Raw genomic sequence first — 27,663 nt, 5'->3', positions numbered from 1 at the left:
AGAGTGACGTGTTCCCAGTAGAGTGACGTGTTCCCAGTAGAGTGACGTGTTCCCAGTAGAGTGACGTGTTCCCAGTAGAGTGACGTGTTCCCAGTAGAGTGACGTGTCCCAGTAGAGTGACGTGTTCCCCAGTAGAGTGGACGTGTTCCCAGTAGAGTGGCGTGTCCCAGTAGAGTGACGTGTTCCCAGTAGAGTGACGTGTTCCCAGTAGAGTGACGTGTTCCCAGTAGAGTGACGTGTTCCCAGTAGAGTGACGTGTCCCCAGTAGAGTGACGTGTTCCCAGTAGAGTGACGTGTTCCCAGTAGAGTGACGTGTCCCCAGTAGAGTGACGTGTTCCCAGTAGAGTGACGTGTTCCCAGTGGAGTGACGTGTTCCCAGTAGAGTGACGTGTTCCCAGTAGAGTGACGTGTTCCCAGTAGAGTGACGTGTTCCCAGTAGAGTGACGTGTCCCCAGTAGAGTGACGTGTTCCCAGTAGAGTGACGTGTCCCCAGTAGAGTGACGTGTCCCCAGTAGAGTGACGTGTTCCCAGTAGAGTGACGTGTTCCCAGTAGAGTGACGTGTTCCCAGTAGAGTGACGTGTCCCCAGTAGAGTGACGTGTTCCCAGTAGAGTGACGTGTCCCCAGTAGAGTGACGTGTCCCCAGTAGAGTGACGTGTTCCCAGTAGAGTGACGTGTTCCCAGTAGAGTGACGTGTTCCCAGTAGAGTGACGTGTCCCCAGAGTGACGTGTTCCCAGTAGAGTGACGTGTTCCCAGTAGAGTGACGTGTCCCCAGTAGAGTGACGTGTTCCCAGTAGAGTGACGTGTTCCCAGTAGAGTGACGTGTTCCCAGTAGAGTGACGTGTTCCCAGTAGAGTGACGTGTTCCCAGTAGAGTGACGTGTTCCCAGTAGAGTGACGTGTCCCCAGTAGAGTGACGTGTTCCCAGTAGAGTGACGTGTTCCCAGTAGAGTGACGTGTTCCCAGTAGAGTGACGTGTTCCCAGTAGAGTGACGTGTCCCCAGTAGAGTGACGTGTCCCCAGTAGAGTGACGTGTCCCCAGTAGAGTGACGTGTTCCCAGTAGAGTGACGTTCCCAGTAGAGTGACGTGTTCCCAGTAGAGTGACGTGTTCCCAGTAGAGTGACGTGTCCCCAGTAGAGTGACGTGTTCCCAGTAGAGTGACGTGTTCCCAGTAGAGTGACGTGTTCCCAGTAGAGTGACGTGTTCCCAGTAGAGTGACGTGTCCCCAGTAGAGTGACGTGTCCCCAGTAGAGTGACGTGTTCCCAGTAGAGTGACGTGTTCCCAGTAGAGTGACGTGTTCCCAGTAGAGTGACGTGTTCCCAGTAGAGTGACGTGTTCCCAGTAGAGTGACGTGTCCCCAGTAGAGTGACGTGTTCCCAGTAGAGTGACGTGTTCCCAGTAGAGTGACGTGTTCCCAGTAGAGTGACGTGTCCCCAGTAGAGTGACGTGTTCCCAGTAGAGTGACGTGTCCCCAGTAGAGTGACGTGTCCCCAGTAGAGTGACGTGTTCCCAGTAGAGTGACGTGTCCCCCGTGTTCCCAGTAGAGTGACGTGTTCCCAGTAGAGTGACGTGTTCCCAGTAGAGTGACGTGTTCCCAGTAGAGTGACGTGTTCCCAGTAGAGTGGCGTGTTCCAGTAGAGTGGCGTGTCCCCAGTAGAGTGACGTGTTCCCAGTAGAGTGACGTGTTCCCAGTAGAGTGACGTGTTCCCAGTAGAGTGACGTGTTCCCAGTAGAGTGACGTGTCCCCAGTAGAGTGACGTGTCCCCAGTAGAGTGACGTGTTCCCAGTAGAGTGACGTGTTCCCAGTAGAGTGACGTGTTCCCCAGTAGAGTGACGTGTCCCCAGTAGAGTGACGTGTTCCCAGTAGAGTGACGTGTTCCCAGTAGAGTGACGTGTTCCCAGTAGAGTGACGTGTCCCCAGTAGAGTGACGTGTTCCCAGTAGAGTGACGTGTCCCCAGTAGAGTGACGTGTTCCCAGTAGAGTGACGTGTTCCCAGTAGAGTGACGTGTCCCCAGTAGAGTGACGTGTTCCCAGTAGAGTGACGTGTTCCCAGTAGAGTGACGTGTCCCAGTAGAGTGACGTGTTCCCCAGTAGAGTGACGTGTTCCCAGTAGAGTGACGTGTTCCCAGTAGAGTGACGTGTTCCCAGTAGAGTGACGTGTTCCCAGTAGAGTGACGTGTCCCCAGTAGAGTGACGTGTCCCAGTAGAGTGACGTGTGAGTGACGGTCCCAGTAGAGTGACGTGTTCCCAGTAGAGTGACGTGTTCCCAGTAGAGTGACGTGTTCCCAGTGGAGTGACGTGTTCCCAGTAGAGTGGCGTGTCCCGAGTAGAGTCGCGTGTCCCCAGTAGAGTGGCGTGTCCCCAGTAGAGTGACGTGTTCCCAGTAGAGTGACGTGTTCCCAGTAGAGTGACGTGTTCCCAGTAGAGTGACGTGTTCCCAGTAGAGTGACGTGTTCCCAGTAGAGTGACGTGTTCCCAGTAGAGTGACGTGTTCCCAGTAGAGTGACGTGTTCCCAGTAGAGTGACGTGTTCCCAGTAGAGTGACGTGTCCCCAGTAGAGTGACGTGTCCCCAGTAGAGTGACGTGTTCCCAGTAGAGTGACGTGTTCCCAGTAGAGTGACGTGTTCCCAGTAGAGTGACGTGTTCCCAGTAGAGTGACGTGTTCCCAGTAGAGTGACGTGTCCCCAGTAGAGTGACGTGTTCCCAGTAGAGTGACGTGTCCCCAGTAGAGTGACGTGTTCCCAGTAGAGTGACGTGTTCCCAGTAGAGTGACGTGTTCCCAGTAGAGTGACGTGTTCCCAGTAGAGTGACGTGTTCCCAGTAGAGTGACGTGTCCCCAGTAGAGTGACGTGTCCCCAGTAGAGTGACGTGTTCCCAGTAGAGTGACGTGTCCCCAGTAGAGTGACGTGTTCCCAGTAGAGTGACGTGTTCCCAGTAGAGTGACGTGTTCCCAGTAGAGTGACGTGTTCCCAGTAGAGTGACGTGTTCCCAGTAGAGTGACGTGTTCCCAGTAGAGTGACGTGTTCCCAGTAGAGTGACGTGTCCCAGTAGAGTGACGTGTTCCCAGTAGAGTGACGTGTCCCCAGTAGAGTGACGTGTTCCCAGTAGAGTGACGTGTCCCCAGTAGAGTGACGTGTTCCCAGTAGAGTGACGTGTTCCCAGTAGAGTGACGTGTTCCCAGTAGAGTGACGTGTTCCCAGTAGAGTGACGTGTCCCCAGTAGAGTGACGTGTTCCCAGTAGAGTGACGTGTTCCCAGTAGAGTGACGTGTTCCCAGTAGAGTGACGTGTCCCCAGTCGTGTTCCCAGTAGAGTGACGTGTTCCCCGTGTTCCCAGTAGAGTGACGTGTTCCCCGTGTTCCCAGTAGAGTGACGTGTCCCCAGTAGAGTGACGTGTTCCCAGTAGAGTGACGTGTTCCCAGTAGAGTGACGTGTTCCCAGTAGAGTGACGTGTTCCCAGTGGAGTGACGTGTTCCCAGTGGAGTGACGGTTCCCAGTAGAGTGACATGTCCCCAGTGGAGTGACGTGTCCCCAGTGGAGTGACGTGTTCCCAGTAGAGTGACGTGTCCCAGTAGAGAGTGACGTGTTCCAGTAGTGACGTGTCCCCAGTAGAGTGACGTGTTCCCAGTAGAGTGACGTGTCCCAGTAGAGTGACGTGTCCCCAGAGTGACGTGTTCCCAGTAGAGTGGCGTGTCCCCAGTAGAGTGTGTCCCCAGTAGAGTGACGTGTTCCCAGTAGAGTGACGTGTCCCAGTAGAGTGACGTGTCCCCAGTAGAGGACGTGTCCCAGTAGAGTGACGTGTTCCCAGTAGAGTGACGTGTCCCAGTAGGTGACGTGTCCCAGTAGAGTGACGTGTTCCCAGAAGAGAGACGAGTCCCCAGTAGAGAGACGTGTTCCCAGTAGAGTGACGTGTCCCCAGTAGAGTGACGTGTCCTGTAGAGTGACGTGTCCCCAGTAGTGTGACGTGTTCCCACTAGAGTGACGTGTTCCCTGTAGAGTGCGCTGTCCCCAGTAGAGTGACCTGTCCCAGTGAGTGACGTGTTCCCAGTAGAGTGACGTGTTCCCAGTAGAGTGACCTGTTCCCAGTAGAGTGACACCTGTCCTCTACCACCTGTCCTCCCACCTGTCCCCACCTGTCCTCTACCACCTGTCCCCCACCTGTCCTCACCCTGTTCCCCCACCTGTCCTCCACCTGTCCTCTACCACCTGTCCTCTTCCACCTGTCCCCCCACCTGTCCTCTACCACCTGTCCCCCCACCTGTCCTCTACCACCTGTCCCTACCACCTGTCCCCCACCTGTCCTCTACCACCTGTCCTCCTCACCTGTCCTCTACCACCTGTCCTCCACCTGTCCCCCACCTGTCCCCCCACCTGTCCCCACCTGTCCCCCCACCTGTCCCCCACCTGTCCTCTACCACCTGTCCTCACCACCTGTCCTCCCACCTGTCCTCTACCACCTGTCCCCCACCTGTCCTCTTCCACCTGTCCTCTACCACCTGTCCTCTACCACCTGTCCTCTACCACCTGTCCCCCTCACCTGTCCTCTACCACCTGTTCTCTACCACCTGTCCTCTTCCACCTGTCCTCTACCACCTGTCCTCTACCACCTGTCCTCTACCACATGTCCCCACCCTGTCCTCTACCACCTGTCCTCTACCACCTGTCCTCTACCACCTGTCCCCCTCACCTGTCCTCTACCACCTGTCCCCCTCACCTGTCCTCTACCACCTGTCCCCCACACCTGTCCTCTACCACCTGTCCTCTACCACCTGTCCCCCCCACCTGTCCTCACCACCTGTCCTCTACCACCTGTCCTCTACCACCTGTCCTCTACCACCTGTCCTCACCACCTGTCCTCTTCCACCTGTCCCTACCACCTGTCCTCCTACCACCTGTCCTCTACCACCTGTCCTCTCCACCTGTCCTCCCCCCTCACCTGTCCTCTACCACCTGTCCCCTACCACCTGTCCCCCTCACCTGTCCTCTACCACCTGTCCTCTACCACCTGTTCCCCTCACCTGTCCTCTTCCACCTGTCCTCTACCACCTGTCCTCTACCACCTGTCCCCCTCACCTGTCCCCCTCACCTGTCCTCCTCACCTGTCCTCTACCACCTGTCCTCTACCACCTGTCCCCCTCACCTGTCCTCCTCACCTGTCCTCTACCACCTGTCCCCCTCACCTGTCCCCCTCACCTGTCCTCCTCACCTGTCCTCTACCACCTGTCCCCCTCACCTGTCCTCTACCACCTGTCCCCCTCACCTGTCCTCTACCACCTGTCCTCTACCACCTGTCCTCTACCACCTGTCCTCTACCACCTGTCCTCTACCACCTGTCCTCTACCACCTGTCCTCTACCACCTGTCCCTCCACCTGTCCTCACCACCTGTCCTCTACCACCTGTCCTCTACCACCTGTCCCTACCACCTGTCCTCTACCACCTGTTCCCCTCACCTGTCCCCCTCACCTGTCCTCTACCACCTGTCCTCTTCCACCTGTCCTCTTCCACCTGTCCTCCTCACCTGTCCTCTACCACCTGTCCTCTACCACCTGTCCTCTACCACCTGTCCTCTACCACCTGTCCTCCTCACCTGTCCTCTACCACCTGTCCTCTACCACCTGTCCTCCTCACCTGTCCTCTACCACCTGTCCTCTTCCACCTGTCCTCTTCCACCTGTCCCCCTCACCTGTCCTCTACCACCTGTCCCCCTCACCTGTCCTCTACCACCTGTCCTCTACCACCTGTCCTCTACCACCTGTCCTCTACCACCTGTCCTCTACCACCTGTCCTCTACCACCTGTCCTCCTCACCTGTCCTCTACCACCTGTCCTCTACCACCTGTCCCCCTCACCTGTCCTCTACCACCTGTTCTCTACCACCTGTCCTCTACCACCTGTCCTCTACCACCTGTCCCCCTCACCTGTCCTCCTCACCTGTCCTCTACCACCTGTCCTCTACCACCTGTCCTCCCACCTGTCCTCTACCACCTGTCCCCCACCTGTCCTCTACCACCTGTCCTCTCACCACCTGTCCTCTACCACCTGTCCCCTCACCTGTCCTCTACCACCTGTCCTCTACCACCTGTCCCCCTCACCTGTCCTCCTCACCTGTCCTCTACCACCTGTTCCCCTCACCTGTCCCCCTCACCTGTCCTCTACCACCTGTCCTCTACCACCTGTCCCCCTCACCTGTCCTCTACCACCTGTCCTCTACCACCTGTCCCCCTCACCTGTCCTCTACCACCTGTCCTCTACCACCTGTCCTCCTCACCTGTCCTCTACCACCTGTCCCCCTCACCTGTCCCCCTCACCTGTCCTCTACCACCTGTCCTCTACCACCTGTCCCCCTCACCTGTCCTCTACCACCTGTCCCCCTCACCTGTCCCCCTCACCTGTCCTCCTCACCTGTCCTCTACCACCTGTCCCCCTCACCTGTCCTCTACCACCTGTCCTCTACCACCTGTCCTCTACCACCTGTCCTCTACCACCTGTCCTCTACCACCTGTCCTCTACCACCTGTCCTCTACCACCTGTCCTCTACCACCTGTCCTCTTCCACCTGTCCTCCTCACCTGTCCTCTACCACCTGTCCCACCACCTGTCCTCTACACCTGTCCTCTACCACCTGTCCTCACCTGTCCCCCACCTGTCCTCTACCACCTGTCCTCTACCACCTGTCCCCACCTGTCCTCTACCACCTGTCCTCTTCCACCTGTCCTCTTCCACCTGTCCTCCTCACCTGTCCTCTACCACCTGTCCTCTACCACCTGTCCTCTTCCACCTGTCCTCTTCCACCTGTCCCCCTCACCTGTCCTCTACCACCTGTTCTCTACCACCTGTCCTCTACCACCTGTCCTCTACCACCTGTCCTCCTCACCTGTCCTGTCCTCTACCACCTGTCCCCCTCACCTGTCCTCCCACCTGTCCTCTACCACCTGTCCCCCTCACCTGTCCTCTACCACCTGTCCTCTACCACCTGTCCCCCTCACCTGTCCTCCTCACCTGTCCTCCTCACCTGTCCTCTACCACCTGTCCTCTACCACCTGTCCTCTACCACCTGTCCCCCTCACCTGTCCTCTACCACCTGTCCTCTACCACCTGTCCTCTACCACCTGTCCTCTACCACCTGTCCCCCTCACCTGTCCCCCTCACCTGTCCTCCTCACCTGTCCTCCTCACCTGTCCTCTACCACCTGTCCCCCTCACCTGTCCTCTACCACCTGTCCTCTACCACCTGTCCTCTACCACCTGTTCCCCTCACCTGTCCTCTTCCACCTGTCCTCTACCACCTGTCCTCTACCACCTGTCCTCTACCACCTGTCCTCTACCACCTGTCCCCCTCACCTGTCCTCTACCACCTGTCCTCTACCACCTGTCCTCTACCACCTGTCCCCCTCACCTGTTCCCCTCACCTGTCCTCTACCACCTGTCCTCTACCACCTGTCCTCTACCACCTGTCCTCCTCACCTGTCCTCTACCACCTGTCCTCTACCACCTGTCCTCTACCACCTGTCCTCTACCACCTGTCCTCTACCACCTGTCCCCCTCACCTGTCCTCTACCACCTGTCCTCTACCACCTGTCCCCCTCACCTGTCCTCCTCACCTGTCCTCTACCACCTGTCCTCTACCACCTGTCCTCTACCACCTGTCCTCTTCCACCTGTCCTCTTCCACCTGTCCTCTTCCACCTGTCCTCTTCCACCTGTCCTCTACCACCTGTCCTCTACCACCTGTCCCCCTCACCTGTCCCCCTCAGATCGATAAGGAGCTGGTCCTCCTCAGCGTGCTGAAGGAGCCGGTCAGTCGCTCCATCTTCGACTACGCTCTGCGCTCCAGAGACATCGGCAGCCTCTTCCGCCACCTGCTGCTCCGGCAGAAGAAGCGCGGAGGTTTGATTCCCGAATGCCCGACACCCGAAGACCCGTCCATCGGCCAGCTGCTGAAGAAGCTGCTCTCACAGGTAAGAGAGGAGGTAGGACGCATGAGGGAGGAGTCAGGTGATCTTGATCCTTAGAGTCTAGACTCCAACTAAGGACTCCTAGGTCCTTATCCTCAGAGTCTAGACCTCAACTAAAGACTCCTAGGTCCTTATCCTCAGAGTCTTGACCCCAACTAAAGACTCCTAGGTCCTTATCCTCAGAGTCTTGACCCCAACTAAAGACCCCTAGGTCCTTATCCTCAGAGTCTTGACCCCAACTAAAGACCCCTAGGTCCTTATCCTCAGAGTCTAGACCTCAACTAAAGACTCCTAGGTCCTTATCCTCAGAGTCTGTCCATCCTCAGAGTCTTGACCCCAACTAAAGACTCCTAGGTCCTTATCCTCAGAGTCTTGACCCCAACTAAAGACCCCTAGGTCCTTATCCTCAGAGTCTTGACCCCAACTAAAGACTCCTAGGTCCTTATCCTCAGAGTCTAGACCTCAACTAAAGACTCCTAGGTCCTTATCCTCAGAGTCTTGACCCCAACTAAAGACTCCTAGGTCCTTATCCTCAGAGTCTAGACCTCAACTAAAGACTCCTAGGTCCTTATCCTCAGAGTCTTGACCCCAACTAAAGACTCCTAGGTCCTTATCCTCAGAGTCTTGACCCCAACTAAAGACTCCTAGGTCCTTATCCTCAGAGTCTAGACCTCAACTAAAGACTCCTAGGTCCTTATCCTCAGAGTCTTGACCCCAACTAAAGACTCCTAGGTCCTTATCCTCAGAGTCTAGACCTCAACTAAAGACTCCTAGGTCCTTATCCTCAGAGTCTTGACTCCAACTAAAGACTCCTAGGTCCTTATCCTCAGAGTCTAGACCTCAACTAAAGACTTAGTTGCTTCTCCCTCGTGGAGTTTGATAAGCTGGTCCAGACCAGTTGTGTGAACATGTGATCCAAGTCACTGAAGAAGCTGCGGGCTATCGAGCCTGCAGCACCTGTGGAGGGTTCAGTAGCCTGGGCAGTATCGTCACGTTGAGCTCATCAGCCCAGCCAGGAAGCCGGGAGCGGTACCCAGCTGTTCGGCCCTGAGGTCGTGATTGGTTTTAGATTGAGTTTCACACGTTGTTCAAGGGAGGGGCCGATTCCTATTCCAAGGTATGTTATGTCCCTGAGTGAGCAGTGAAAGGGGACTCCACTCGGTGGCGTAGAGCCTGCCAGGGCGCCAATAGGCATGGCCTCGGTTTGAGATCACTTTAAAACCTGATATGTGCCCTAACGGTTGTAAAGATCCAGGTAGACGGGGGATGGTTGTGTGTCTCTCGACCAGGTGCAGCAGAACATCATCCGCACAAAGAGAACTCTTTTCTCCTGTGCCATTGACAGCCTCTTATCGTTGGTGTGGTTCTGATGAGCTAAGATAGTCAATGCAAACAGGAGAGGGCTCAGTGGGCCTCCCTGAGGGGTGCCATGCTCTAACGGCTCTGAGCAATAGGAGTTAGCTATAACGGACGCCTTCGGGGAAAAGTACAGCAGTTCCACCCAGTCACTGAATTCTGTACCTATTTTAAATGTGTCAATAGCATTCAAAGAAAAGGCGGCTCAACCTGTCGACAGCTTTCCACGAGTCCAGAGACCCCGCGTGTCCCCGAGCGTCTCTGGAGCACGACGTTCAGAAGCCTCCTGATCTTATTGGAGGATGAAGCCTGTGTGATCAGGATGTATTTATATATATTTTTTGCGATCAAATGTTTTTATTTAGCATAGCATAATCACACAGGATGGCGGAACACCAACACATGGTGCCCTTTCAAATTACAAACAATATGCTGAGACCAAAGGAGTCTCTCAGAACCATAAAGCAGAGAGGAAAGATGGGGGGGGGGGACATAAACATACACACAACACAAGAGACAGACAGACAAATAACATTGATAGGGACCAGACAAGCTTTTAAAGTTTTGTGCACTAACAACATTTGACAACGCGTAACTTACACACATCTTTTCATGAATCATATTTTTTACTTTATTTTTTAATTTTTGCCAAACCTTGGTTTTTGGTCCATTTTTTCCATCGACCCAGGCGATCCAGGACATAAAAATTTGAAACAATCAACAACAACAACAGACGAGCGACGGAGCGGAAATAGACGGGAGAACGGAAAGAAACGGAGCAAATTCGGAACTTCGAGCTTTCAGGGAGACGCCGCCCTCTGCCCAGCATCCGATAAATTAACGCTTCAGTCTCTGGGATCATTAGGGCATGATTAACTGGAGATCAGGATTTGCGCGGGACATGCGATTTTGTCTGATTTGTCTGGTGGCTGACCGCTTCAGACCGACCTGGCGGCCGCATCGAATACAAGCCCAACTCTTTCCAATCTTGTTTAACGGCAGTTCGAAGTTCGATCGGGGGTAAAGGGTCTGGGGAGCCTTCACAAAGATGTGGCAACCCAAGACGCCTAAGACTCTAATTCTATGTCTCTCTCAATCCCAACACTGACCGTCTCTGATGATCCATTCTACTCTTCCCACTCTACCTTTCCCCTCCTCCTCGCATCACCACAACCGCTGCCGCCTCTCGACATTCGAATTAGCACTCATCCACCGGACGAGAACCATCATGTCAGCTGCTGTTCAATTCCACTCAGGAATACAAGGTGGGAAGACTGTGGTGGTGGTGACCAAAAAGTCATGCCGAATCCTCACAAACAAGTCGCAATGCGCCAGAGACCATTACGGGACGCAAAAGTTATTAAGCTAAGAATGCCATTCTCACTGCTCAGTCTCTCAAGAGAGTGCCTCAGGCTGAGTTCCTCCTTTCTGGCACGGAAATTTTCGAGAGCCTACATGCTTTCGAAGGTGGAGTATATGTAATCAGACCATGCCGGAAAGCGGTAGTGGGGAGGAACGTCAGGATGGCTGGGGACAGGATCAATCCCTGAGGTTGGGGACTTTTGAGTATCCAGCTCAGAGGGATGATCGCCTTTGGTTCCAGTATGCCCAGCAGGGATGGAAGTAGCAATGAATCTTCTACCAACGCAAAGCCAAAAGATCGGTCCACGAAGTTCATAGCTCAGATTCAAAAAACCATCATGATGCCGCCATCCTCCTGCTGCCCGAGTATAATTGCTGCATCATGATACATCTTGTGGGTCAGCTGTGGACGGAGGGACTGAAGGAGGCGAAATGAGGAGGACCGAGACAGAGGAAAGGAGCAGCCGTCACAGAGAATCAGCCGAAGGCAGCGACTAACTAGGGAAACAGGCAGGAGCTACGGACTACTACAAGCTGACAGGCAGAGCCATGGCAATGCGCGGCGCCCCTGACACTATTTGAGGCGGACCAGAACTCATCAACAACACCGCCAGCGGCTAGCCTGAACAGCTATAATGCCGCCGGCCAACACCGCAACATGACCCCCGACACTGGTTCCACACAGTGAGTGAGGAACACCAGTGTGAGGAGGACACAGTGTGCAGAGGGAGAGACTGACAGTGAACACTAGGAAACTCAGGTGAACTCATGGCACTCTGCACATCCAGCTAGCACCTGCGCCTGAGCCTAGAAGACCTGTTCCCCACCTGGGGTCCCCCTCCAGTCCCTCTGAAGCGGTCACCGTCCTCCAGCATGTATGAATGCCCACCCTTGTTGGCCAGCACAGTTGGACCGCATGTAAATGCACCTGTGGTGAATGCTTGCGCAGAGTACGCATGCTCCTAGAGGCTGATAAGCTGATTCCTCTGCTTCTTCCTTCCTCAAACAGATCCACTGCAGGATGCTGTCTTTTGCTTGAGGCACAACGGATGATGTGACCACACAGTCTCAGCTACACAACACCTCTCATCTGAGCCAGAGGGGCCAGGGTGTGGAGACTGCTGTTGCTTTTCTATGATTCAGCATTTCCACCAGCCTCCAGAAGCTGGGCCTGGCAAGCTGATTTGACTGACTGATCACCACCCCTGTGTGATCGGAGACACAGCTTCCAGGCCACCACAGGACAGGTCATCAGACACACCTCCTCCCTCAGCCCCTCCCGCACCCCCTGTACCCCCTGCACCTCAGCCCACACTCTACTCCCTGTGGCTTCCCTGTACACATTACATCGGCTCAGGTGGTGCCCATCATCGCATGGATGACACAGTGGCCACTAGTGATAGGCTGATCTCCCGAGACGGCCCACCCTCCACTGTCAGCCCTCTGCCTGATGTCACCGACAAGCCGGACAGCCTCATCATGAGCTGTTTAGGAGCTGAGAGTGGAGGACACAAGGTGTGACAGGACAGGACCAAGGGAGGAGGGTACACTGGGACTGGGGTTTAGGGGGTGACAGATGGAGATCCTGTGACACATGAGTCCACATCATCTGACATGGTCAACAAACACAGACACACACTCACTCTCAGGCAGCTTCTAAGGCCAATTTCAGCGCAGCTGATCCCAAGTTCCTTTTCCCACCCTTCAGAAGAGCCTTCTACTCTTCCTGACAGGAAGCATCACAGCATGGTTTGCTGGTCTTGGTTTTACAACTGCTCAGGACAGCAGGCAGGAAGGCTTCAGGAGAGAGCTGCTGAGATCCACACTTGAACCACACTCCTGCACTCTGCCCCACCAGGAGAACCAGAGCACAAGAGCGCAGCCGCAGGATCATGAAGGATCCTCAACAAAACAACAGACTGTTTCAGCTGTTGCGTCAGGCAGGCGTAGTCACGCGTGCCCAAAAGAACAGAGAGATTGAGGAGTTTTTTTCTTTCCCTCAGGATTGTGAATTGTGGAACCCAGGACCCCCCACATAGACCACACACCACACCTCCTCCCCTCACACACACACACACACACACACACACACACACACCACTTACTGTAATGTTGTGTTGTTTTTTATTTTGTAAAATGTTGTTTGTGCTTAATCCTGCTTGCTGAGCATTGCCACTTTCATTTCACTGCACACCCTGTGTGTGTATGTGACAAATAAAACATCTTGAATCTTGAATCTTGAATCTTGACACATGTTCAACTAGAAGTAAGGGGCGATAGCACACATCTACAGCATATTTTTCAAAGAGTCAGCAATGTTGACCCAAATGTCCAAAGTCTTTTCTGATGCTCCATTTATGCGAGCTGTAGAGATCTCCATATATACAACATCCAAAAAGGAAAGCATCCATGTTCGAACAGACAAGTCATGAGGTGGTTTTCAACGGGTTGCAATCATTCTCTTAGCAGCTGTAAGTCCAGCAAATGCAACACGCATTTGGATTTTAGAGAGCTGAAAGTCTGAATCAAAAACATTTAGAATCAAAACACAGAGTGACAGGCACAGTCACATCAAGACAGATAACTTGGATGCAATATTGTTCCAAAACTGACAAACAGGGGAGCAATCCCAGAACATGTGAAGATGTGTACCTTGAGTGTTTAGTGGGCAGAGAGTGCATAAAGGACTGGTCATTATTTTCATGTGATGCATGTCACAGGGGTGAGATACGTCCTATGAATGAAGTTGTAGTGAATTTGCTGATGGTCTGGATTGCGTGATACTTCTAAGATATTAGACCATACATCATGCCAGTCAAAACCAGTGACCAGGTCTGGGCAATACCGTTCCCTGACCCTCTCCATAGGAAGGCTGAGGCGGCCAGGTGTCACCAGAAACTGATCGAGCCTAGATACCATACCGCTGGTTTTTGCCTGCATTGTAAATAGTCTCCGGATAGGATGGATGGGCAAAGCTCCCTGCCAGGGGACACCATACGCCTTGAGTGCTGATCTTAATTGAAGGTAAAAGAAACATGAGGAACGTGGTAGACTGAATGCGTTTTGTAAGTCAGTAAAAGACAACAAGCCAGTGTCGTAAAAAATGTCTTTTAGATCATGAACCCCCCTCTGTTCCCAATGCAGAGCTGTTATAGGCCTCCCACCAATCAGGAGAGCTTTATTGTTGAATAGTGGAGAGAGTGTATGCCAATTGCATGGTACATGGCAATATGTTTCAACCACTCTCCAGGTTTGGATAAGATGAGAGACAATGGGGCCAAAGCGCAGCTGGCACTGTTTGTGAGAGATATTGGCAAAAAGAACGTCATGAAGTGACCATGGTTCTGTCAGAGCACGTTCTAAAGCACGCCAGCACACTGAGGAATCTGGGTCAAACCATGTCAGAAGAGGCCTTAAGACAAAAGACCAAAAATAGAGTTTAAAGTTGGGAACTGACAGACCACCGTTCTCCTTTCTCCTCTGTAGAGTAGACTTTTTAAGTCGTGGCCGCTTGCCTTTCCAAATGAATTTCGATACTGCTGCCTCTAATTTATGCCAGTAGTCAGAAGGAGGAGAAAGAGGAAGCATAGAGCTCACAAAGTTAATCCTGGGTAAGATGTTCATTTTAACCACAGACACGGGCTTGAATAGACATAGGGAGACTCATCCATTTTTCCATATCTTTCAATATGTTGTTCAGAGCAATAGAGTAGTTATGCTTAATAATCTTGTTTAAACAAGGAAAAACATCAACACCCAAGTATTTAAACTGTTTAACAATGGGGATGTTGGCAGAGATGATTGAATTGCACGCAGATTCGTTTAGATGGAGTAAAGCAGACTTTGACCAGTTAATTTTGAAGCCTGATAAGCTTCCATACTCCTCGCATAAGGATAGAAGATGTGGAAGAGACTGAGAGGCGTTTTCCAAAAAGACCATCACATCATCCGCAAACAATGAGAGGTGATGCTGCGTATTTCGAATGCATATTGGTGACACCACGACAGATTGGCGAATGGCTTGAGCCAGAGGCTCAAGAGAGAGGACAAATAGTGCAGGACTCAGGGGGCAACCTTGACGTGAAGATCTGGAGACGGGGAACAAAGAGGAGGAGGTGCGTCCTGTTAAGACTTGGGCTGAAGGGTGAGAATACATGACTTTAATCATGCCAATGAAAGTGTTACCAAAGCCCATCACCTCTAAGCCTGACCATAAGAATGGCCACTCAAGTCTATCAGGATGTATTTATATTAATGGTTCAAGCCTCAGTCAGGACCTCGGCTAAAATCTTGGCGTCTACATTAATGAGTGATACTGCCTGTGGCCACAGGGGGCAGTGCAACACTGTGTAGCTGCTTGTTTTCGTCCTTCAGGCTTTTCCACACCGCTTTGAACTTGTATGGTTTTGTTTCGTGAGATACCTGAAATGGCTCCATCTGGTCCGATGAGTGGATCCTTGTGGGGTGTTGTTGTTGTCGTGTTTTAAGTGTGTGCAACCTGTTTTGATTAATCCTGCTGAGAACAGACCAAAAGCAAAACCACGTGTTGGTGGCTTGTTGAACTTGTTTTCTTTAAAGCAGCCAGTTTCTCAAATCTGCAGAGTTTCTCACAAATTGACCTCTGAAGGCTTGAGGTCAGACGTTGACCTCTAAATAGTTGGTTGACCTCTGAGGGTTGAGGTCAGACGCTGACCTCTTAAGGGTTGGTTGACCTCTGAGGGTCGAGGTCAGATGCTGACAGGAGACCCGTCCTTCAGCGTCTCCGAGTCTGAAGAGCATCCCGACCATGTGAGTGTCTCTGTTGGCGCTGAGGGGGGAGATCACAGATGGCGATCACTCTAACGCTCGCTGCACATCTGCCCAGGAGGCAGGAGCATGAAACGAGGCTCTGGTGGAAGAAGAGCTCCCAGACCCTCTGACCTCTGGTCATGTGGACCTCTAGGCTCTGAACCCGGGTTCCAGGAAGCTCTCTTTAGTTGAGCCCTAGTTCCTGTGAAGCTCCTGGACCTGCTCAAGGGTGTTTAGATCAGTACTACATGATCATGGTGATTATGCTAACAGCTAATGACAAGCTAGCTGGCAATGGAACGGTTGCTAAGTAACAGAAGCGTTTTGAAGAACAGATGTTTTCTTGTTCTGGTCCTCTGGGTGTTAGGGCATGACGGAGGCGGAGGAAGACCAGCTGCTGGCACTCAAAGACTTCATGCTGAAGTCCAACAAGGCCAAAGCCAACATGGGGGAGCAGAGCCAGCTGGGGGAGGCGGCTCACACCGGCGTCATCGACCTGGCCACACTCGGCATCACCGGCCGCCAGGTGGATCTGGTGAAAGGAAAGGCTGAGCCCGAGGACAAGAGAGGTGACACACATGTACACACATAGATGTATTTATATATAGATTTATTTATCAATATATATTTATATATAGATTTATATATATATAAATATATTGATGGACTTGTTGAGTGGGTCATGTGACGTCCTGTTGTTGCTTCTCCTGCAGCGAGAAAGCACCCGAAGCAGCACGACGCCGCCATGAACGAGGAGTGGAAGAGCATGTTCGGCTCCCAGGAGCCGCCCTGCGCCCTGCTGCCCTGCACGGTAACACCACCGGGGTGGGGGTGGGGGGGTTCGGGACACCAACACCCTGATGTCATCACAGAAGAGGGTCTGGACTCTATTTAGAGTGACGACCTGGGCCGGATCCAGCAGTAACATGTGGGGGTCTGCAGGTGGCTGACGGTCCGGCGGGTCCAGCGGGTCCAGCGGGTCCGGCGGGTCCGGTCCTGCAGGAGGCCACCGGCTCCTCCTACCAGCGCCGCACCAACACTTGCCGGGTGGAGCTGCAGCAGCTGGTGCAGCAGAAGAGGGAGCAGTGCAGCGCCGAGCGGGTCGCCAAGCACATGATGGAGAGCGCCGAGTGGGAGAGCCGGCCGCCGCCCCCAGGTAACGTCCTCTGTCCTCCGTCTGTCCTCCTGTGAGGCCGGTTCCTCAAGAGGTTCTACATTACATAACATCATGTCGCCGGCGCTTTGATCCAAACGTACAAAAATGTAATGTAACAATAAGTGGATTAAACCACGAGAACAAACTCAGGTGAGGTTAGACCAGGTCCTGGGTTTGAGGTTAGACCAGGTCCTGGGTTTGAGGTTAGACCAAGTCCTGGGTTTGAGGTTAGACCAGGTCCTGGGTTTGAGGTTAGACCAGGTCCTGGGTTTGAGGTTAGACCAGGTAGAGAACCGATGAGTCACATAACACTCAAGAGACGATAGAGAGAGACCCCATCTGGGTGAGATGAGCCTGAACCCCCAACCAGAGGGTCTGGACCAGAGGTCCTTATCCTCAACAAGTCTTGACTCCAACTAAAGACTCCTAGGTCCTTATCCTCAACAAGTCTTGACTCCAACTAAAGACTCCTAGGTCCTTATCCTCAACAAGTCTTGACTCCAACTAAAGACTCCTAGGTCCTTATCCTCATCAGGAACTGCTGTGTATTGGCATTCGTCGAGACGTGGCTCGTCCCGGAGATATCCGACACGGCAGTTACTCCGTTGGGATTCAGCATACACCGTCAGGACAGGACAGCTGATTCTGGCAAGCGCAGGGGCGGAGGGGTCTGTGTTATGGTTAACTTTTCTTGGGCTACGGACATAGCAGTACTAGCATCTCACTGCTCTCCAGTCCTCAAGCTGTTAACTGTAAAAATCAGACCCTTCTATCTTTAGTTTACTGCAGTCGTTATGAGTGTAGTCTACATTCCTTCCCAAGTAGATAAGGCTTCTGCTCTGGATGAACTGGATGAATTATCAACGGTCTAGAGAATGTGCACCCAGAGGCAGCCTTTATTGTGGTTGGTGATTTCAACAGAGCCAACATGAAGAAAGTCCTGCCTAAATACTATCAGCACATTGACCCAACATACAAAAGTTTGACTTATTTTTATAAACTCTTCCTTGGTCCAGTAAAAATGTTTTAATGTTAGCATAATGTAAGCTAAATCTCAAACGATCTATAAAGATACAAAATCAGTTCATTGTTTACTTTTATATGTTCGTGTATGATTTGTCGACATCTTATTTTGAAAAACGGATGTTGTTTCACGTGGTTCTTTCCGCTAACTTTGCAAAACCGGATGTTGTCACTTAAATCCAGTGGCGGGCCGTGCATTTTCTATCTAGGCCTTCAATGCCGTCTTACTACAGCTGAACAACCTAATGTAAGATATTAGTTCACCAGTGTTCCGGTGCGGGGCTTTTATTGTGAAGGAGCAGACGGAAAAAGATAAAGTGGTCGTGTTTCTTGTGTTATTAAGTAACGTAAAACCCTCAGTTACACTGAGAATTCAGAGAATCGTATCGTACATGTATATGTATATTTATATCGATGTGTGTGTATTTAATAAATACACACACATACATCGATATGAAGATGAAAGTTCCTGTTTAAACACATGACACAATTAATGAGTCTTTTCAATATGTCCCTCTTGTTCTTCACCTGTTCATTGTGCAGCTCCCCTGCCGCTTGTTCGTTGATCTGTCGATCCGCTCCGTGTCCCCAAAAGTTTTCAAAGCACCGTTGCTTGTAGGTGCCGAGTCGTACTCTGGTGTCTCGTTGCTGCCTCGGTTAGACAACTCAAGTTTGCAAAGCCAGTGTGGCTCCCAACACCAAATCGATCACTTGCAACAGGCATCCCCAGCAGTCCAGTGTGCAGAGCTTCTCGGAGCCTGAGCCATCGGTAGCGCTCGTAGTTGGAACTTTGAAAGTGGCGAGCGAGCCCCTGTCCCGCCTGTGACGGGCTTTGTAGCGTCGGCGTCGGTCTTAAAGTTCGTTGAGAATGGCGTTATAATTATATCCTCGACCAAATCGATATCTTCTCCTCCTTCCGCCATTGTGGGTTGAACAAACAGTTTAGTAGTACGCAAATTATTTCGTTTATCAAATTCAGTTTCCTAGTTCTGAGGTTCTGCATATACCTGCCCATAGGCCCCGCCTCTCAATATTGGTAAACCAATCAAAAGACGTTCAGCACTCCGCCTGCTAGCTGGCCTTCAGGAGCCAACTCTAAAGCTGATTGGTTGACACAAAATGTTCATTCCCATTCACTTTAAGCTACCAGCGCCCGCAATGTTGATTCTGAAGGCCTAGGGGCAGATGTTAGCCCCCTGGCAACACACGATGGCTGAATATGATTGGATAAAAGATCTAACATAAAGACCAGCTCTCCAAATCTCAACCTGGCGCTGGCAGCAGTGCAACCAAGAGGAACGCTATGAAATTAAGAGAATAACTCTTACTCTGGGAAATAATTGAATACATATTTGTGGGCAAATATATTTTGAAAAAAATATATATTCTGATGATGTTTAGGCCAGCAGAGAAGGCCTTGCTGGCCCTGACGGCCCGCCACTGCTTAAATCCTTCCGCTATCTTTATCAAACCCCTCTTTGCTCCCGATGGAATGTGTTTAGCGTGAGCATCTCTAGGGGCTCAGAGCCTCAGACATGAGAGAGTCGGCTGAGTCGACCCAGAGATTCAACTCGGGGGACGGGGACGCCGCTCGGTGGTGAGGATCCCCTCTGACCTCTGACCTCTCACTCTGCGGCCCTCGCCGGGCGCATCATCTCCGTTGAGATGCGCGCGATTGAAACGGCTGATAGTTCTCGCAGATGTTACGTCATCTGATCGGCCGTTTTGAGAACGCCGATCAAAACCGATAATGGGAATATCGGCCGATATGGATCGGCGCCGATCAGATCGGTGCATCCCTAGTTGGTATATGTTTTAGCATATTGTATATTTATCTTGGATATTTAGTAGACCAGCTGCTAGGGGGAGACCAGCTGCTGGGGGGAGACCAGCTGCTGGGGGAGACCAGGTGCTGGGGGAGACCAGGTGCTGGGGGGAGACCAGCTGCTGGGGGGAGACCAGGTGCTGGGGGAGACCAGGTGCTGGGGGAGACCAGGTGCTGGGGGGAGACCAGGTGCTGGGGGAGACCAGGTGCTGGGGGAGACCAGCTGCTGGGGGAGACCAGGTGCTGGGGGGAGACCAGGTGCTGGGGGAGACCAGGTGCTGGGGGAGACCAGCTGCTAGGGGGAGACCAGCTGCTGGGGGAGACCAGCTGCTGGGGGAGACCAGCTGCTGGGGGAGACCAGCTGCTGGGGGAGACCAGGTGCTGGGGGGAGACCAGATGCTGGGGGAGACCAGGTGCTGGGGGAGACCAGGTGCTGGGGGAGACCAGGTGCTGGGGGAGACCAGGTGCTGGGGGGAGACCAGGTGCTGGGGGAGACCAGGTGCTGGGGGGAGACCAGGTGCTGGGGAGACCAGGTGCTGGGGGAGACCAGGTGCTGGGGGAGACCAGGTGCTGGGGGGAGACCAGGTGCTGGGGGAGACCAGGTGCTGGGGGGAGACCAGGTGCTGGGGGGAGACCAGGTGCTGGGGGAGACCAGGTGCTGGGGGAGACCAGGTGCTGGGGGGAGACCAGGTGCTGGGGGAGACCAGGTGCTGGGGGGAGACCAGATGCTGGGGGAGACCAGGTGCTGGGGGAGACCAGGTGCTGGGGGGAGACCAGCTGGAGCCAATCATCGTGTTCAACACGGGTTCATAACCGGGTCGGGTCTTTAGGAGGATCGAGACCTGGGAGTCTTTAGTTGGAGACAAGACTTGTTGAGTTACAAGTTACAAGTCTATTATTGTCAGATGCACAGAATGACACAGGGTCAGACTGGGCACTGACATTCTTAGGACAAGGCACCACACAACAACTACCATAGCATAACATAGCAAACATAATATAACATAACATGACATACACTCTGTACAAGTACTCTGAACATCATTTCCATGTAATAACCTTACTAAATATCCAAGATAAATATACAATATGCTAAAACATATACCAACTAGGGATGCACCAATCTGATCGGCGCCGATCCATATCGGCCGATATTCCCATTATCGGTTTTGATCGGCGTTCTCAAAACGGCCGATCAGATGACGTAACATCTGCGACAACTATCAGCCGTTTCAATCGCGCGCATCTCAACGGAGACGATGCGCCCGGCGAGGGCCGCAGAGTGAGAGGTTAGCACCTGGTCTCCCCCTCATCAGTGGAGACTCATGTGTCCCACAGAGTCCTGAGACAGTAACGACTGACCATCAGCTTCAATACGACCAGTTTAAAGAAGGAACTGAGGATCCAAGTGGTCCCTAGTCCAGCCTTACAGGTAGAGAGTCTGATGGATCTTCATCCAGGGTGCTGTGTGTTTCAGGGTGGCACCCTAAGGGGCTGCTGGTCGCTCACCTCCACGAGCACAAAGCTGCTGTGAACCGCATCAGAGTCTCAGACGAGCACTCCATCTTCTCCACGGCATCGAACGACGGCACCGTGAAGGTCTGGGACAGCCAGAAGATGGAGGGCAAGACCACGACCACCAGGTGGGCCAGAGACCACGTTACTAAACACAAGACCAGAGACCACGTCACTGAAGCACTGGACCGACATGTTAGATCCAGATCTGTCTCAGACATTGCTGGATCCAGACCTCGTGGCTTCAGGCCGAGCTGTAAAACCATCGTATGCTAACGGGAAGTTGCTCCTGCAGGTCAGTGTTGACCTACTCCCGTATCGGCGGCCACGTGAAGACCTTGACCTTCTGCCAGGGGTCGCACTACCTGGCGGTGGCCTCGGACAGCGGGTCCATCCAGCTGCTGGCGGTGGAGGCCCACAAGCCGCCCAAGTCCCCCAAAGTCCAGCCCTTCCAGACCAGGTAGCTGAAACACAGTCTCCCTGATGTGAGGGGCAGCGGTTCTCATCACGTGTCCTTCCTCTCAGGTCTCTGGACCTGCAGAAGGACGGCTGTGCGGTGGACATCCACCATTTTAACTCTGGCGCCCAGTCGGTGCTGGCCTACGCCACCGTCAACGGCTCGCTGGTGGGCTGGGACCTCCGCGCCAACGCCAACGCCTGGACGCTGCGCCACGACCTGCGCCTGGGACTCATCACCTCCTTCAGCGTGGACATTCACCAGTGCTGGCTCTGCCTAGGTGTGTGTGTGTGTGTGTGTGTGTGTGTGTGTGTGTGTGTGTGTGTGTGTGTGTGTGTGTGTGTGTGTGTGTGTGTGTGTGTGTGTGTGTGTGTGTGTGTGTGTGTGTGTGTGTGTGTGTGTGTGTGTGTGTGTGTGCGTGTGTGCGTGTGTGCGTGTGTGCGCGCGCGCAACATGTCACCGTTGGATGAAGCTGAACTTCCTCTTTCCTCCTGCACTTCCTGTTTCCTCCACAGGGACGAGCAGCGGCACCATGGCCTGCTGGGATATGCGGTTCCAGCTCCCCATCTCTAACCACTCCCACCCGGCCCGAGCACGAATCAGACGACTGCTGATGCATCCGCTCTACCAATCATCTGTCATCGCAGGTGAGAGAATTATGAATGTAATATTCGGAGTGTAATACATATAATTAGGGGTGGGCACGTTAACGCGTTAATCTTGCATTAAATAAGAATAAGACATTTTATTTATATTATTATCAAATTAGTTCTCTAGTTCTGCATTTAACCCATTATTATTTTAGCAGTGGGCTGCGGTGAGCGCCCGCGGAAGCAAGCAACTGGTTCAGTGCCTTGCTCAACACTTCACTTGCACCACGGAGAGAGCGGGATTGTGAAACCACAAACCCTGTTGCAGGACAGCCCTCTTACCCCACTGAGCTAAAGCCGCCCCAAGCAACACTATGTAACTTTTGGCACCTTAAAATAACAGCTTGAAAAAAATTGTGCCGCTACAATGACTTTTAATATGACGATTTGCATCTCCGCTATTGCCATCGGGGGTCTGTGGTGAAATAACTCCGCTATGTAAGATTCTGGAGCCGCCCGGTCCATCCGGCGGATGTACTCGACCTGCTTTCTGGCAGTAATTACGCAATGTCATAAAGTGCCACTCCACGCTCGCAGCTACAGTATAAGGGAGCTTTTTAGCTTTTGGTGTTGTCAACAATATTGTATTCGATCACACGTACTACATTTGCAGTCCCCAAAACAAAAGGAAATGACTGCACCCCGCCCCCAAAAAGTGCAAACAGCTGACCGACCAGGCAGAGACGTGGCGAGGCGTTCAATCCCGCTCCTTCACCTCGTCCGGTCGTGCTGGCCCAGTTCAGTGTTCCTGCGCAGTCTTCTATTAGTGATCCCGCCTGGTATGAATCCAAAATAGAAACAGTCGCCGGATTGCTGCCGTTCTGAGTCCGCCGCCTGTCAGCGCTCAAACAAAAAAACTCACCTCCCCCTCGTCACCTTTTATAACCCGTGACATGTACAAATAATAATAATTATTATTATAATACAGGACAACACATGATCCCAACTCAATACAAGTGTATGCGAGGCTGCGTCTATCGTAACTGGGTATTTACGACACTGAAGTAAACGTTAAATACCTAAAAACCTGAAGGGGGCGCTAAAAGGGAAAAACTACATAGTGGGGCTTTAACGCGTTAATTAATTAACGCCGACAATTATTTTATCGCGCGTTAACGCAGGTTTTATTATTAGGGTCCTCGTCGACTTCGTCGTAGAGGAACCTATTGTTATTTATTTTATTATTGTAAAAGTGTGTTGCTCACAGGCTTTTATTTTGTAAAAGTCTGCTACTGATTGCTGCGGAACTTATCCGGTCTTATCACCGGAGTACTTCCAGTCTTAAATATCATTTAAATGCTAAACACACCGTTGATGCAGCGAATCATACAACAAACACACAGTGGAGCGAGGCTTCGGCAGACGAGCTGCAGGGAGGAATAAACCAAGAGAAGCGACGCCAGCGAAGTGGAGAGCTACTGCAGGCCGGTTAGTGAGGAGGACCAGACGTCCTCTTCCCCCGGACACGTCCTGCTTCTGAGACCTAAACAATGCGTCCGGCAGGGATTCCAAAAACATCGGGATTTTGCTTCGTCGGATATTTGTGTTTCTCTGGGTTTTCATAAACTCGTATTTACCCCGTACAAGTTTTGGAAATGGTATCTCCCTTACGTTCCACCTTCTTGCGTGAGCTGACAGAATAGAGAGCAGTCATTGGTCGACCGATCTCAGGGTTGCCAGATACACGATAATTATCCCCCAAATACAACCATGTTGAGTCTTTGGTACGATACTTCACCATCTCCAACCTGGCAACACGGAGCACCTCGCCGCCTCCACTAGTTCATTGTTGTTTGTGCTATAAACTCCTCCCAGCGCCACCGCTCCCATAGCGCACTACGCGCTGTGCGGAGGGCACCACGTCCTGAGGGGCTCCACTAAATAGGCAACTAAAAAATCCTCAGTTATAATAATTATAATGCCGATATTATTTCAGTCTAGAAATATTAGACACCTTTTAGGCATGCATAGTTCATTTTAGTTTAGTTCATATGGCAGTACATTTAAAATAAGTGTCAAGTTCTAGGAATTGACAAACTGCACTGAAAGTGTTTTCTGGTGTCTAACACATGTTATGGCACTTTCATCCATATGGCAGAACATTTCAAATAGAAGGGCGCTATACACTACTTTTGAATTAATGATTGGATTTTGCGTATAGAAATGCGATTAATCAGGGAAATCATGCGATTAATCGCGATTAAAAATTGTAATCGTTGCCCAGCCCTACATATAATACATTGTGAGTGTGATATAAATGTGTGTGCAGCGGTCCAGGGGAACAATGAAGTGTCCATGTGGGACATGGAGACCGGAGATCGTAAATTCACCCTCTGGGCGAGCTCTGCCCCCCCGCTCTCTGAGATGCAGGTCTGTGTGTGTGTAACATAGTGTGTGTGTAACATAGTGTTCGTGAGCGTGTGTGTGTAACATTGTGTGTGTTTGTGAGCGTGTGTGTGTGTAACATAGTGTGTGTTTTTGCTCTGCAGCCGTCTCCTCACAGTGTTCATGGGGTCTACTGTAGTCCTGCTGATGGGAACCCTCTGCTGCTGACCGCTGGGTCTGACATGAGGATCAGGTCTGACCCACAACACACTACACAACAAGCTCACCTTATAAACTACACAACAAGCTCACCTTATAAACTACACAACATGCTCACCTTATAAACTACACAACATGCTCACCTTATAAACTACACAACATGCTCACCTTATAAACTACACAACATGCTCACCTTATAAACTACACAACATGCTCACCTTATAAACTACACAACATGCTCACCTTATAAACTACACAACATGCTCACCTTATAAACTACACTACATGTTGACTGTATAAACTACACGACATGTTGACCTCATGAGGTCACAGGGTCGTGCTCCCTGATCGGACAGAATAAATGGTGGAGGTCATGTGACTCTGGGGGTCGCTAGAGGTCCGGAGGCTCAGACCAGAACCTCCGGTCCCTGATGGTGGTGTGTTCAGGTTCTGGGACTTGGCGTACCCGGAGAGGTCCTACATCGTGGTGGGAGGAGCCAACGACTCGCTGCACTGTCCGTCCGTTCTCTACAGCCGCAAGATCATCGAGGGAACCGAAGTGGTCCAGGTGAGCCTCACAGGGCCTTCATGTGGTCCTTCATGTCTCTGGTCCTTCATGTGGTCCTTCATGTCTCTGGTCCTTCATGTGGTCCTTCATGTCTCTGGTCCTTCCTGTCTCTGGTCCTTCATGTCTCTGGTCCTTCATGTCTCTGGTCCTTCATGTCTCTGGTCCTTCATGTCTCTGGTCCTTCATGTCTCTGGTCCTTCATGTCTCTGGTCCTTCATGTCTCTGGTCCTTCATGTCTCTGGTCCTTCATGTCTCTGGTCCTTCATGTCTCTGGTCCTTCATGTCTCTGGTCCTTCATGTCTCTGGTCCTTCATGTCTCTGGTCCTTCATGTCTCTGGTCCTTCCTGTCTCTGGTCCTTCATGTCTCTGGTCCTTCATGTGGTCCTTCATGTCTCTGGTCCTTCCTGTCTCTGGTCCTTCATGTCTCTGGTCCTTCATGTCTCTGGTCCTTCATGTCTCTGGTCCTTCATGTCTCTGGTCCTTCATGTCTCTGGTCCTTCATGTCTCTGGTCCTTCATGTCTCTGGTCCTTCATGTCTCTGGTCCTTCATGTCTCTGGTCCTTCATGTCTCTGGTCCTTCATGTCTCTGGTCCTTCATGTCTCTGGTCCTTCATGTCTCTGGTCCTTCATGTCTCTGGTCCTTCATGTCTCTGGTCCTTCATGTCTCTGGTCCTTCATGTCTCTGGTCCTTCATGTCTCTGGTCCTTCATGTCTCTGGTCCTTCATGTCTCTGGTCCTTCATGTCTCTGGTCCTTCATGTCTCTGGTCCTTCATGTCTCTGGTCCTTCATGTCTCTGGTCCTTCATGTCTCTGGTCCTTCATGTCTCTGGTCCTTCATGTCTCTGGTCCTTCATGTCTCTGGTCCTTCATGTCTCTGGTCCTTCATGTCTCTGGTCCTTCATGTCTCTGGTCCTTCATGTCTCTGGTCCTTCATGTCTCTGGTCCTTCCTGTCTCTGGTCCTTCATGTCTCTGGTCCTTCATGTCTCTGGTCCTTCATGTCTCTGGTCCTTCATGTCTCTGGTCCTTCATGTCTCTGGTCCTTCATGTCTCTGGTCCTTCATGTCCTTCATGTCTCTGGTCCTTCATGTCTCTGGTCCTTCATGTCTCTGGTCCTTCATGTCTCTGGTCCTTCATGTCTCTGGTCCTTCATGTCTCTGGTCCTTCATGTCTCTGGTCCTTCATGTCTCTGGTCCTTCATGTCTCTGGTCCTTCATGTCTCTGGTCCTTCATGTCTCTGGTCCTTCATGTCTCTGGTCCTTCCTGTCTCTGGTCCTTCATGTCTCTGGTCCTTCATGTCTCTGGTCCTTCATGTCTCTGGTCCTTCATGTCTCTGGTCCTTCATGTCTCTGGTCCTTCATGTCTCTGGTCCTTCCTGTCTCTGGTCCTTCATGTCTCTGGTCCTTCATGTCTCTGGTCCTTCCTGTCTCTGGTCCTTCATGTCTCTGGTCCTTCATGTCTCTGGTCCTTCCTGTCTCTGGTCCTTCCTGTCTCTGGTCCTTCATGTCTCTGGTCCTTCATGTCTCTGGTCCTTCATGTCTCTGGTCCTTCCTGTCTCTGGTCCTTCATGTCTCTGGTCCTTCATGTCTCTGGTCCTTCCTGTCTCTGGTCCTTCATGTCTCTGGTCCTTCATGTCTCTGGTCCTTCATGTCTCTGGTCCTTCATGTCTCTGGTCCTTCATGTCTCTGGTCCTTCATGTCTCTGGTCCTTCCTGTCTCTGGTCCTTCCTGTCTCTGGTCCTTCCTGTCTCTGGTCCTTCCTGTCTCTGGTCCTTCATGTCTCTGGTCCTTCCTGTCTCTGGTCCTTCATGTCTCTGGTCCTTCCTGTCTCTGGTCCTTCATGTCTCTGGTCCTTCATGTCTCTGGTCCTTCATGTCTCTGGTCCTTCATGTCTCTGGTCCTTCCTGTCTCTGGTCCTTCATGTCTCTGGTCCTTCATGTCTCTGGTCCTTCCTGTCTCTGGTCCTTCATGTCTCTGGTCCTTCCTGTCTCTGGTCCTTCATGTCTCTGGTCCTTCATGTCTCTGGTCCTTCATGTCTCTGGTCCTTCATGTCTCTGGTCCTTCATGTCTCTGGTCCTTCATGTCTCTGGTCCTTCCTGTCTCTGGTCCTTCATGTCTCTGGTCCTTCCTGTCTCTGGTCCTTCATGTCTCTGGTCCTTCATGTCTCTGGTCCTTCCTGTCTCTGGTCCTTCCTGTCTCTGGTCCTTCATGTCTCTGGTCCTTCATGTCTCTGGTCCTTCATGTCTCTGGTCCTTCATGTCTCTGGTCCTTCGTGTCTCTGGTCCTTCATGTCTCTGGTCCTTCGTGTCTCTGGTCCTTCGTGTCTCTGGTCCTTCGTGTCTCTGGTCCTTCATGTCTCTGGTCCTTCATGTCTCTGGTCCTTCCTGTCTCTGGTCCTTCCTGTCTCTGGTCCTTCATGTCTCTGGTCCTTCATGTCTCTGGTCCTTCCTGTCTCTGGTCCTTCATGTCT

At 52.1% G+C, this 27,663-nt stretch overlaps 1 protein-coding gene across 1 annotated transcript in view; it reads left to right on the top strand.

The window, feature by feature from the left end:
* The window catches only part of pik3r4 (phosphoinositide-3-kinase, regulatory subunit 4), a 58,463-nt gene that overhangs the window by 29,519 nt on the left and 1,281 nt on the right, over window positions 1–27,663 (top strand). The window contains 11 exon segments of the mRNA XM_056444646.1: window positions 7,656–7,955; window positions 15,826–16,027; window positions 16,172–16,269; window positions 16,401–16,614; window positions 20,940–21,105; window positions 21,273–21,437; window positions 21,503–21,714; window positions 21,950–22,081; window positions 24,354–24,454; window positions 24,574–24,662; window positions 25,076–25,196. Coding sequence (XP_056300621.1) covers window positions 7,656–7,955; window positions 15,826–16,027; window positions 16,172–16,269; window positions 16,401–16,614; window positions 20,940–21,105; window positions 21,273–21,437; window positions 21,503–21,714; window positions 21,950–22,081; window positions 24,354–24,454; window positions 24,574–24,662; window positions 25,076–25,196 — 1,800 coding nt within the window.

The sequence above is a fragment of the Pseudoliparis swirei genome, chromosome 22 (genome assembly GCF_029220125.1).
Source record: "Pseudoliparis swirei isolate HS2019 ecotype Mariana Trench chromosome 22, NWPU_hadal_v1, whole genome shotgun sequence".
NCBI lineage: Eukaryota > Metazoa > Chordata > Actinopteri > Perciformes > Liparidae > Pseudoliparis > Pseudoliparis swirei.
Note: the sequence above shows the minus strand (reverse complement) of the source record. Positions and strands in the feature narration are given on the sequence as shown.